The sequence below is a fragment of the Mastigoproctus giganteus genome, chromosome 5 (assembly GCF_048544385.1).
Source record: "Mastigoproctus giganteus isolate SK-2022 chromosome 5, ASM4854438v1, whole genome shotgun sequence".
In the NCBI taxonomy this organism is placed as follows: domain Eukaryota; kingdom Metazoa; phylum Arthropoda; class Arachnida; order Uropygi; family Thelyphonidae; genus Mastigoproctus; species Mastigoproctus giganteus.
The window spans coordinates 62,603,285-62,616,449 of record NC_143579.1 but is presented as its reverse complement, the minus strand read 5'-3'; the positions used below and the strand labels follow the sequence as shown (position 1 = coordinate 62,616,449).

General features: G+C 35.0%; 1 protein-coding gene across 1 annotated transcript in view; it reads right to left on the bottom strand.

The window, feature by feature from the left end:
- Positions 1-13,165, bottom strand: part of Rok (Rho associated coiled-coil containing protein kinase) — a 403,168-nt gene that overhangs the window by 314,482 nt on the left and 75,521 nt on the right. The window contains exon 8 of the mRNA XM_090374570.1: positions 6,573-6,748. Coding sequence (XP_090230696.1) covers positions 6,573-6,748 — 176 coding nt within the window. The remainder of the gene's footprint in view (positions 1-6,572; positions 6,749-13,165) is intronic.

The following is a 13,165-nucleotide window of genomic DNA, read 5'->3' as shown; positions in this document are numbered from 1 at the left end:
GCAGAACATTTTCCAATAGAGAATTTCTAAAGTCACAATAATAAGGGCAGTGGAAGACAATGTGCACCCAGTCTTCTCACAGCTGTCAAAGGCAAGTGTCATTATTTTCTAAACCGAACTGAACAAGTTTTGATTTGATGGAGTCATGCCTAGTGATGAGAAAAGACTTGCAGATATTAGGAGAGAACTAAGATAAAATTTGCTGGTCAGAAGCAAACAGTACATTATCGATGAACTTGTATATGATTCTGCCCTTGACTGACGCGGTCTAACGATCTTGCCAGATGTTATTAAGTCCCAACCAGATATGCCTCCTTTACTGCTTAAAATCATTTGAAGAGTTTGCAGTAATACCAGAAAATCCATCAGAAATACATGCTTGATGTGATAACAGAACAATCTGAATATAAGATGAGGATCTAATGGCAATGCTTCTAGGGCATTGGTAGAAACTGTCCTACAGACACGTACCATACAAAGCATCATTGAGAGCTGAAGAGAGTACAGTTTAAGTCAAAAGTCACAGTTTTAACATGCTCAAACCACATAGGAGAACCGTAAGCAACAATTGGAAGAAACAGCTTCATAGTAGAGCAAGAGCATCTTCCTGCCAAGACCCCAGTCAGATTTAGAGATTCTCACTAATAAAGCTACTAACCAAAAAACACCACATCAAAGATACAGCCTCTGTATAAAGGGATTATATCTTAAATCAATGTTTAAAATGAACTTCCACAAGACTCTGATACAGCGAATAATCACTAGTGAGGATTCTGTTACCCTGTTTTTAAAGAAGTTGAACTTGAAGGAAGTTTTTTTTATTGGCAAAGCATGGAAAACTGTGACAAAAAGGTGTATTTCAAAATGTTGGAGAAACATGTTGGGTGCAAGACTGATCCCAGATAACTCCCAAGTAGCCAAACACAGTGATGAAAAGAATGACTTTGAGGACTTTATACAGGAAGACATCACTGCTACTGACCAGTTCTTGGAAAGGTACACTAATGAAGGCCTGACAGAAGATGATGTGGTCAATGCCAAGCAAGAACTGGCACAGTTTGTTGACAGAGAAAGAGGGGCCACAACAGAATGTTGGATAGATGAGGACAACAACTGTCCTACATAAGAGCACATAACTAACTTCAGAAATAATCGAAAATATTACTGGCAAAAGTCATGATCTAGATGCAACCGAAGACGATGAAGACGCAGAGCCAGAGCCACCACCTAAGATCATGGAGGCATTTGCTGGTTTGCAAGCTGAACCTAAATTTCTAGAAACAGAAAAGATAGGTTCCCTTTCAATTTTACAGTTAAAACAGCTTATTGAAATTATTAAAAAGAAACAGAGAGCTGCCATGAAACAGTCAACCCTTGATTGTTTTTTAAAAAATGAAACACCTGAAAGTAATGACTAAAATGTGCAAAAGTTTGTTCGCTAATGTCTGAGTAGTTCAAAGAACACTTGAGTACATTATGTTTTCCTTTTTCTCCCAAATTTGACTGTTTGTTAACTCAAAACATGAATAAGTCTATACAACCACATGGAAAAGCAGTTTTTGTGAGTATTCATATGTTTTTCTAACAAAAGGTGTGTTTATCATGTTTATGTATACAGTCTGTCCTCGTATAGCACGATAGTTGTGTTCCTAGAAACCCTCGTGCAATGCAAAATCGTGCAATATAAACAGACCCTATGGGAAAAGTGGGGTTAGGTGCCGACCACCCAAGATTGAACACACATTTGGAACCAAAACATTACCAAACACAATAAATAATCGAGTAATTTTAATCGTTATAAAATACTTACGTATTTTATAACGATTAAAATACGTAATAAAAAATATCATATATTTTTATTATAATATAATAGAAAATAAATATTTTTTATTATTTATTGTATTATAATAAAGTATTTTTAGTATTTTTTTACGAATAAAATACGTATTTTATTCGTAAAAAATTATTATATTAAATAAAATAGTCGTAATAAAATACTTACGTATTTTATTACGACTATTACGTAATAAAATATTGCTAATGCTTTTACTTCTATCGTAAGCAAACTTGTTTTTTGTTTGATTTTCTATCCAAACAGATGACAGGCGTTCCATCTCTTCCAATTCTTGTGTCTTAATCTAATGGATTTTAATTACGCTTTGAGTTGTTCCCGCTATGAAAGTTGTTTTTATTTTCTCCACATTCTTTGTAATTCTCGGCGTTGCCTCATTTAGGTCTGTAGCACGTGCAATATCACATGGTCTTTCATTTCGCTCAAAGCGTTTCACAATTTCATATTTTTTCTCTATCGACAGAGGCGGACTGGCCATAAGCCTTACCGGGGAAACCCCGGTGGGCTGGAGGCCGGTGTGATTTTGGCCATAAACCATAGTATGCGGCCACTATAAATTTTCCCTGGTAAGAATTTTTGACCCAGTCCTACTCTGTTTATCGTTATTGCTTTTTTTTTCTCTCTCTGAATCTGCAGTGTCTTTGCCAGGACGCTTCCGTTTCACACCTTTTAAGTATTTTACTCATTTTTAGGGAATAAAGCGCAATCACAAAACGAGGAGGCACGCTTAATACACATAAACAAAGCTCGCACGTATAGCAACTGAATAAACAACACCGTAAAGGCCGAGATACACTATTAACACGTCACATTTTACTAAAGCACATTTCTGGGGGTTACTACCATAAAACAATAAAAACAATTTCCAGTTTCGCTTCTGCTAGTGGAATCTGTTATAAACTGGTAGTAAATTCCATCTAATTGCATTTGCGATTATATCGATAGCTGGAATTGCGTTGGTTTTTACGTTATTATGGTGAAATGTGTTTCCCCTTCACTGATATAAAACACATAAATACATTTTCAGAATCTTCTTCATTCCTATCGTGTTGCGTTCGGTTGGGGTGATTCTGCGTTCGACTGCCATTTCTTGTAAACACAAAGGCGAATCGTGCATAAGCGAATTTGGTTCGTGTTATATAAGATAACGTTCCCCCATTTATAAATCGTGTATGATCGAATTCGTGTAATGTAAACACGTGTTATACGAGGACCGACTGTATTTAATATGGATATTGTTTTTTTAAATATTTCATTGTACAGTGCATCAATAAAGGATCGAAACAACACAATTTCATACAATTTACATTATTATCCTTTGCATGAGTTTTCTTAGACATAGCAGTGCAATTATAGCGCAAAAAAAGAGATGAACAAAATTGATAGTACGTATGAAGTTTGAATGCCAAAAAATGGCTAGAATTTTTTAACGCGATCCTGCTTATATCGCGATGTGATTCTTTGGATCCCGAGCATTGCGTTATAATGAGTTTCAGCTGTACCTCACCGTGAGGCATGGTACGAATTGCATATGATATATTTGGGTACGTCACTGTCCACTTTTTCTTCATTGTCATCTCTTTTCTAATAGGAGGCACCATGCAGAAGTAACAGTCTGTGACATGATTTGTTGACTCCCTCGATATCATGGGCACTGCGAAAGGCATAAAACGTCCCTTTCGATACACCCAAACGTTGAGTTTTGATGAACATGAACGGGTACAGGTGACCCCCGCTTAACGCTGATAATTCATTCTGTAAAAACAGAGCGCTAAGTAAATCCGCGCTAAGCGAGCGCCAAGTAAATCCGCGCTAAGCAAGCGCCGCATTCCCATAAGGTAACATACGTATTTGTGAGTTGCGGTCGGTGCCATAGGATATTTCCTAATCAATAATAAACGGTAGTGAAAAGATGCACAAATGTCGGTGAAAATATTTAATATTCAAATATTTGTACATATAAAATATTCTGCATTACATATATAATTATGTGGTAACTACTTATGTATCAAAATTAAACTTAAAATTCCAATTAAAATCATGAATTTAATTGATCTAAATTGATTTAATTTAATTGATGAATTTAATCATGAAAAATGTGTCGATTTTGGGTTGAACTTTGGCCCTCTTCCAAATAAACTAAAAGGGGTATTAATTTTAAATCCCCTGCAGCATTACCACACAACAATAAAGTCAACCGATCCTTCGCCGCTTTGAAACCTGGCATATTTTTTATTTCTTTCAATATGAAACTTCTTTTAGGCATTCGTTTCCACAAAAGTCCTGCTTCATCTATGTTAAAAACTTGAAGTTCTTTTTTTGAAAGTTTCGGCTCCTTAATCTGCACTTACACTTAACTGAATTCTGCATTGGATATTATCTTCAATAAAATTAGTTAGTCTTTCCATTTCAATCCTAATAGCCGGCCTATCCCTAGTTGCTTGCAGTGGAACAGCTATCTTTCTCGCTGCTAAAATTAATTCTTATTTTTTTTTTTTTATAATTGTTCTTAACAGTTCAACTTGCAAGTCCTAAATTATGACACACATCTGCTTGTCTTTGACTGGAATCGATTCGCTTCAAAACGTCTAATTTAATTTTCAAATTCAATCTTTTTCTTACATTTATAGTCTTCGTATTGCGCTCAAACGTTGTTGCTTTTTCATTCTTATCGGCCATTATTAACTCTTCAAAAATATAACTGCGTTGGTTGCATTAATTATGATACAATGTTCGAGTAAACTGTCCATTTCGCACAATGTCTAATACGGTACTGAGTGATGACTAGACTTCGGATAAATGCATATAACGCAAATATTACAAGCAATATACTTAATCATTTTTTAAAATGTTGATCACGGAACTACATAACAAGTCACTCTGCTGCAATTAAATTAATGTGCAAGAAAATTTCACTGAGTGTGGGAAAATTTCTGAAGTCGGCGTGGGAAACATTTTAATGCTGTTTTGCTATTAATTTTCAAGCTATCAACTCCATCAAATGAAACGATTTCATTAAATATGCCAAAAATGCAATCTGTAAAAGAGCGTTATAGTGATCTGTGACAGCGTTATAGTCAGATATGGGTTATAATATAAGAACAGCATTATAGCGAATCAGCGCAAAGCAAACTGCATTATAACAGGGACCTGCTGTAGTGCAGTATATGTGTGGAGCCCAGTTCTTGTCCTGGTTGCATACTTTACACCCAAAGTACAAGAAGTAGGCCTTTTTTGTGGCTCCAGTAAAGGAACACATTCTTGAGCTAACGTGACTTCTCCACATACATAACAGAAGTCATCCAGACTATTCGCACAATTACAGGGCATATTAATCTTACATGACACAAATACTATGGAAAAGGTAGAAATCTCGCATAGAACAAATCACCCAGTACCTGGCTGTATTCTAGGATTGCTGCAAAATTGAAGACGCATTTGAGGTGACAACTTATCATGTGATACAGAGGATGGCAACAGTTGCCAATCACGTGATAAGGGCGTGGTGGTACTGAAACTGCAGTGTTGCCATGCGTTTTGCTGAGGGCGGTAGTTGATAATGTAGAGTAACTTGCTAATATGAGACCCTAACTGTAATTTAAAAACACGAACCAATCGACAAATTTTAACATGATTTTCACGTTCAGCAGCATAAAATTGGTCAAGATTGGGTATTTTCGTTTTGTAACATTTTACATGTGTAATTAAATGAAGAATGCTGCCAATAATCAAATGACAAATACTGCTAATCTGATGAAGAATACTACTTTTCTCTTGTTATTGCTCTAACATATTGGCAGCCTGCAGTCATCTAGCAAATCCAGAAATGTTCTGTTACTGCACAACCTTAAAACCACAAGTTAAAATAAACATCTGAAAGTTAAAATCCTCATAATAACACATTCTGATTTGCTGGCCCACAGGCCAGCAAATCAAATTTGCTGGCTCTTTGTCTACAGGTGTTTTCATTATATGTACTCATTATAGCCATTTAATCTATAACATATTCCTATTTTTACTTTTGTTTTCTTGATGATTATCTGGTTTCAGATGGAATGCTCCAGAACTGCATTCCAGTGCTATCCAAACAGTGTTCTCCAAACACTCTTATTCAAAGTAATCTAATCTTTCACAAACAAATTCTCTTAAAGAAACAAAATATATTTAAAACTAACTAATCTTCTATTAACAGACACAAACTACAATACACAACATGGAATAACAATAACCAGTAAGGACAATGGCACACTTAATTCCGCCTGAGCCATTAATGCTAGTTACAAAATACAAGATCTGCACTAAAATTAAGATATCAAAAGTTAAATCTTTACTACAAAAATTGAATATGCAAATATATGATACATGAAATTCATATATTTTTCAACCTACTATTATAAACACATACAGAACATGATTGCTATTTGGGATAAATATGAAGAAAGCCAACATTAGCTTTTAAGTGCAAATCATTAAATTCAGTAGGTCTGTAATTGAAAAAATAACATATCACATATAACACAAACTTGACTGGAAACCAGATGATAACTTATCAGAAATTCAAAAGATGGATCAAATTATTGGAAATTTTCAGATCCAGACTATCCAAAATTAAATTTAAAGAGTTAGCAGTACATACCAATTTACTGAAACATTAAAAGTTAATATCTACATTTTCAAATTATTTTCATAAAGCTACATCACAGCTGCACTATCATCTCACCTGTGAACAAAACCCATTGAATGAATAGCATCCACTGCCATCACAACTTCAGCACAATAAAACTTAGCCCATTTTTCTGGTACATCATAGTTGCTCATCAGATTTACTAGGTCTCCACCAGGCATATAATCCATTACCATGTACAAGTATTTGCTGTCTTGGAAAGCAAAATGCAGCTGAAATTGAAAAATTTTTCTTTATTAAGACTTCATTATACAGCACAGAAAATTATCTGAACAAATTTATTATTATAGCAGTCTCAATAATCTGAGATAAACAGGACCAGAGTCAACTAATGAAAACTTAAATTTTGAGATTACTGAAATCTTGGACTATACAGAATGATAAAAGTTTATTTTGTAAAATAAAATAAAAACGTTTTGCTTAACAAATGAAGAAAAGATGACAAAATTATATAATTAATAAAAATACATTATTGTGGGTTACTGAGGCTACCTACCCCAGAATGATGAGAGAAAAGATAAAATTAAGTAATTAATAAAAAAATATATTATTATGGCCTTATTGAAGGATCTAAGGTTATCTACCCTGGAAGGAAACCCCCACATCTTTTAAGCTAGGCTTGTGGGGGATAAAAACCAATGTTCACTCCTCAACTTCTCATAGAATAACCTATTAGGGGAATGTCAGCTATATATGGCTACTGAACAAACATGAATGGGCTACCAACGTGGGATTAAGCAAAACTAAAGTGGACAAAAGATAAGCTTGCTGCTATGGTAAGAAAAACAATCAAGACTCATACAGGCTAAGACACTGCCCAGATCAACAAAGTTCTTGCTGTTCTTGTTAGGAAACCAGAACACAAGAGTGCTAAACAAACCACTATGATACCTATGTACAAAAAAACAAGCACTGAAATTAAGATATGATGATAACTATGTTGGAACATCCAATGTAGGTATCATTAACTTTAGAAGCCTAAACAGTAAAGAAGTAGAATTAGCAAAACTTGGACATCAATATAATATGAGAACAGTAGGTTTGACAGAAATCAAGAGTATGAATGCAAGTGAACAGCAGTTAAACAATAATTAAAACTTAACTTGTTCTGGAAGTTAGATACAATACAAGGAAGGAAGGAGTAGCAATGGGCTTTTAGAATTAGTTTTTTGAAGAAGAAACTAGCATGGGAGAGTTACATGTGATATCAATTTGTGTGAGCATTATAAGAGAATATTACTTTGACTACATTTATAACAAAATTAAGAATAGGGTAACGCAGTGAAAGCTGATTATGAGAAAGCACTAGCAAAGAGAACTACACAAGGACAGGAAATTCTTCACATATGTGAATATAAAATAACCCTTAATTGTTTGCAGTGGAAAGTCATTGGAAAGCCTAACAGAAATGGAAGATGAGTTGGCAGATACTTCTCAATGATATTTACAGCTATAAGCAACTCAAATCTTTGGGGGGTGTTACAGAATCAGACTTCCAAAAAATAAGTGAGTTTAGAGAAACAGTTGTTAGAAAAATTACTGAGGTTAAAAGAGAGCAAAGTCTCCAGGGGAGGATGGTATACATATTCAGTTATACTTAAAAAAGTTACATGTGAGCATATCAAAACACTGAGAATGTTAATGAGACCATCATTACATTCCTGGAAGATTCCCTCAGATTGGAGAGGTGCTAATCTTGCCTACTAAAGAGAAGCTGAGTAACTACAGACTAGTGAGTTTGACTTCTGTAGTAGGGCAGATCATGGAGTCTATGGTTAAGACTGAGATTCAAGACCATCTCAATATGAACAGTATCTTGAGTTCGTTAAAGGGGAGGCTGTTCCTGACCAATTTGGTAAATTACTATGATTGATTCAGGTAACAATTTTGACATTATATATCTATACTTTAATACAGCATTTGATATCATTCCAGATGGAAGGCTGGGATGGTATCAAATAAAAATGAAAAGAAGTTGGAGTTACTTCTTCCTTCAACTTCTTTGGAGAAAGAAGCAACGCCAAAGAACAAAGAAGTTGTTGTTGTATTTTCTGGTGCAAGGGCTACATAGGCCATATTGAGCCTCCCAAATCAATTGACTTTATATATAACAACTGCTTGAGCAACAGTTATAAACAGTCATATATTTGAATTTGTTTTAAATAGTGAAAGAATTCAGAGAGATTTGCTTCTTTACCTATGATGCTATCAAGAGGGAGAGAGGTTGTTGATCTGAAATCAAACTAAAAGACATTAATCGAGCGCGTTGAACAAGCTACATTCAAGAAGCATATGTTTTACTGTAAGTGATTACAAGCAGTGCACACGCTGAGGAGGATCATTTCCTGTAAGCAGATATAGATGTGTGAGGTGAGTGTGATATATTCGAGTTCTGGCTAAGATTACTTCATCTTTTCTATTTTTACGTAGGTTGGCTCAGGTTTTATTTGAAATAGCTTGTTATTTGTTTGCATTTTCCACAAAACTGTCCATTGTTCCATAGATGTTCTCCGTATATTGTATCTATAATCAGGATATGGGACTAGATGATTTGTTGAGGCTATGTTGAAAGGATGCTTTGCAGCATCATCTGCACATTCATTTCCTGGAATACCACCGTGGCCAGGGATCCAAGAGAAGATAACACTTTGTTGATGCTCACAAAGACATATCAGCTCATGTCTTATGAGCTTTAATAAAGGATTGTTAAGTGAGGAAATATTTTTCAAAGCTAAAAGAGCACTCTGTGAACCAGTATATATTATGCTTCTATTTATTGACAGCAGTGAGATGTTTTTCATAGCATTAGTAGATTTGGTTAATAATAAATATAAATACTAAGAAAAGAAAGGTGAATTTCCTTTCTTGGTTCTTACTTTTGACCTGTAAAGTGCAGAACCACTTCAAGTAAACAAAAGAATAAGCACACTAGAAAAGAATCAAAATTATCACTTTAGAGAGCAGTCTATGATAGCAGTAAGAAAATCGCTTGTCACTATCGCTTGGCACTTGGGGGGGAGGGGGCCTCCAAAGAAGTTGCTAAGAAACGTACCAACTGTGTGGTACTACACTTAAGGTGGTAGAAAATGAAAAAGACCTGGGAGTAATTGTGCAGTCAGATGTGAAGTTTTCAGAGCAATGCAGACAGGCTGTCAGGGCAGGTCATGGGGTTTTGTCAATGATATATAGGAATTTTGCTAGCAGGGAAAAGGAGATGATTGTCCCTCTGATTAAGGCAATGGTCAGGCCACGCCTTGAGTACTGCATACAGGTCTGGAGGCCTCATTTTAGGAAGGATGTAGATTTGCTTGAGTGTGTACAGAGAAGGGCAACAAGATTGGTGAGGGGAATGAAGGGATCCTCTTACCAAGAGAGGCTTAAGTTCTGCAAACTGCAGTGGCTGAAGACTAGGCACCTGCACAGTGATCTGATTGAGGTGTATAAGGCCTTAAATGGGTTGAGCACACTGAATTCTGATGGGATCCTTCCACTTTTCAGATTACAAACCTAAGGGGGCATAAATTAAAATTAAGAAAGGACAGATGTAGAATAGATGTGCAGAAATTTGCCTTTAGCCAGCGGGTGGTTAATTGCTGAAACAAACTCCCATCTGTCGTTGTGGAAGTTGATAGGTTGAATAAATTTAAGGAGGAACTGGACAGGCATTTAGAGGAAATGGTGTGTTTTTTTTTTTTTTTGGCTGATGCTGCATAAGCTCATACACTTGCTTTCTTGCATCACATGCCACTACTACTAGTACTACTTTAGCCAAATTTCTGCACATCTACTATTACTAAGCTGAATTGCAGGCTGGCTAAAAGACAGGAAGCAGAAGACTCTCAAACTGTTCAGTCTTCAGGATAGACAAGTGTAACAAATGAGGTCCCTCAAGACTCCATTTTAGGTCCCCTCCTTTTCTTAATCTTTAAAAATGATATTGACAAAGGTATCCAATGAAAGCTGTGAAAGTCTGCTGGTTATCTGAAATTGGGACAAGTGATTAACAATTCGAGCAAGGCCATGCTGCTTCAAAAAGACTTGAGTTGACTGCATATGTGGTGCAAAAAATAGAAACAAAATTATGTCTTCTAAATGTTAAGATTATGCATCTTGGGAACAAAAATCCTGGAGTCATGTATAAGATGAGGGAGAAGAGCTAAGAGTAGTTCAAGACAAAAAAGACTTAGGTCTTAAGATCCAATCTGACAAGAAATATTTCATGCAATGTAAACAGACAGCTAGGAAGGCACATGATGTCTTGTCTATGATTTATAGGGCTTTGCCAATAGAGAGAAGGATATCATTATCCCTCTATACAAGACAATGGTTAGACTGCATTTGGAATACTGTATTTAGGGTCTGTAAACTGCACCTTAAAAAAGACGGAGAATTACTGGAGAGGGTTTAGAGAAAGGTTGCCACGTTGGTGGTGATGAGTGCAAAGTGATGCACACATAAAGAACAGCTTACAAGTATGAAATGCAAAGTTTGACAACTAGGCATCTAAGGGGAAGATCTAATTGAGGTGTAAAAGGCACTGAAAGGATTGAGTAGAATGAATGAGGTAGATCTGTTCTCCCTTGCAAGTGAAATAAGAACCAGGGAGCACAAATATAAAATCTCACAGAATAACAGAACACTGGATCTCATGAAGTTCAACTATGGGCAACAATGGAATAAGTTGTCTCCCAATATGGCAGAGGCAGTAAGTTAGCTAAGTTCAAAGTAGAAGTAAATGGTTACATGTGGGAATAAGAATAGTTTGAATATTCTATTTTATTTTATTATTATTATTTTATTTTGATTTATGCAGGAAAAGTCCACTTCCTTGCTTTGTTTTGCCTTACTAATAAATACTAATTAAACATTGACTAAATCACTGTTAACATAATAAAAAGTGATGTTAACAATGTTCTAGGAAAACCAATTTAGTTACAAATTAAAATATTTTTTTTTCCAAAATAGTTCAAAGAGATAAAATACAGTCTTTTCACAGTGGCACTAAGCTTCGTGATGCTACTGCTACTAGTTTCCTCAATGTTGCATTATAAAATTCAAATTATTATTTAAGGGCACCTGAACTTGTCACTTATATCTATGTATATGCATTTTATCTATACAAGTATATGTTCACAGGATGATTTGCATGTTGTGCAGAATAACTTAAATAACTCATGGAGGAACGCTACTCCTCTGCATGAGATTGACTGATTGCTTCAATAGTAGAGTACATCAGATCCTTCAGTTATTGATGAGAATTGAATCAAGACCTCTCAAAACAAATGGCAGATGCCGATGTATTATGCTGACTGCTGCCACAGAGGATAACATTGCACTACAAATAAATGGCATTTCTCATAAGGGATATACATAATGCTATTTATCTGTAATACAGTGTCACCTGAGATGACTATTTCAACAGTTATTGCAATATCAGTGGTAAGGTATCTGGTATTCCCCCCCATAATACAAGTACCCAACAACCAAAACATAACTTAAATTAGAAGGTGAGAGATGCAAAAATGGTGTGCAAAATTTAATTCAGTAAAACAGAGCTTTCAGTTCATGCCTATATCATTAATTCAATTACAGATTAAAGGATATGTATTTTTTTATACCCTGAGCTAATGAAAAGACCAACACCTTTTCAAGTGATAGTAATCTCTCATTAATGTGGAAGAAATATTTCTATTTTCCTTAGTACTCACACAATAAATAGATGCAAATCAAGCTATTTATAATGGCTAATTATTTATCTAGGAATGAAGTTTTGTCAAGCTCTATTTGACTGAATTAAATTTCACACACCATTTGGCATCTGTCATCTTGTGAGTTATATTATCACTACATTGTCATGTGCTCTATTAACAGGGTGCTGCCTCCCACCAACAAAATGGCAATAACCATTGAAATAGCCACCTGGGATGATAAAGTATTGCAAACAAACACTATTATTTGGGGGAAGGGGATACATAAATTGCGGAAGTCAGTGTACAGTTCGTACAATCCTAGACGTGAATTTTTAAAATTTTTTATTGTGTATTATAATATCTGTACAAATGCATTCAAGAGCTGATGTAGTGTAGCCTAAAAAAAATGGAAAAAATTCACACAGAGGGGCTATTCTCCCTCCCTGTGATTGACTAACTATGGCATCACCTGAAAATGCTTTTAACAATTCAATAGATGCATTAAAAAAGCATAACACAAGTGGACACATGATGCCTTTACTTCTCCAATCAATTTTTTGGACTAAAAAAGGCAAGAAATAGTTTAAGAAAGGAAATTTTCTTAATTGTCACAGTTTCTTGTATGAGATGAAGTAATATCATTAGAAAAAAAAAAAGACTTGTTATTCAAAACAAAATATGGGAGGGTTAAACTCTATGGAATGTTACCATAGCAATGGTTAATTTCTGATGTACACAGTGCTGTAAGGAAATTTTTTTACAGCTAAACTTTTTCAAATTAAAAAATAATTAATGATGGGGACCAGAAGTGAATATCATAAGAAGAATACTAAAATCCACACTGATGTAGTTCTAACAGATATTTAATTTAATAAGTTTTACTAATTTTGGTGTACAAAATATACCAAGTTTACCAGCTATTGGCTAAAAATTCCTCCA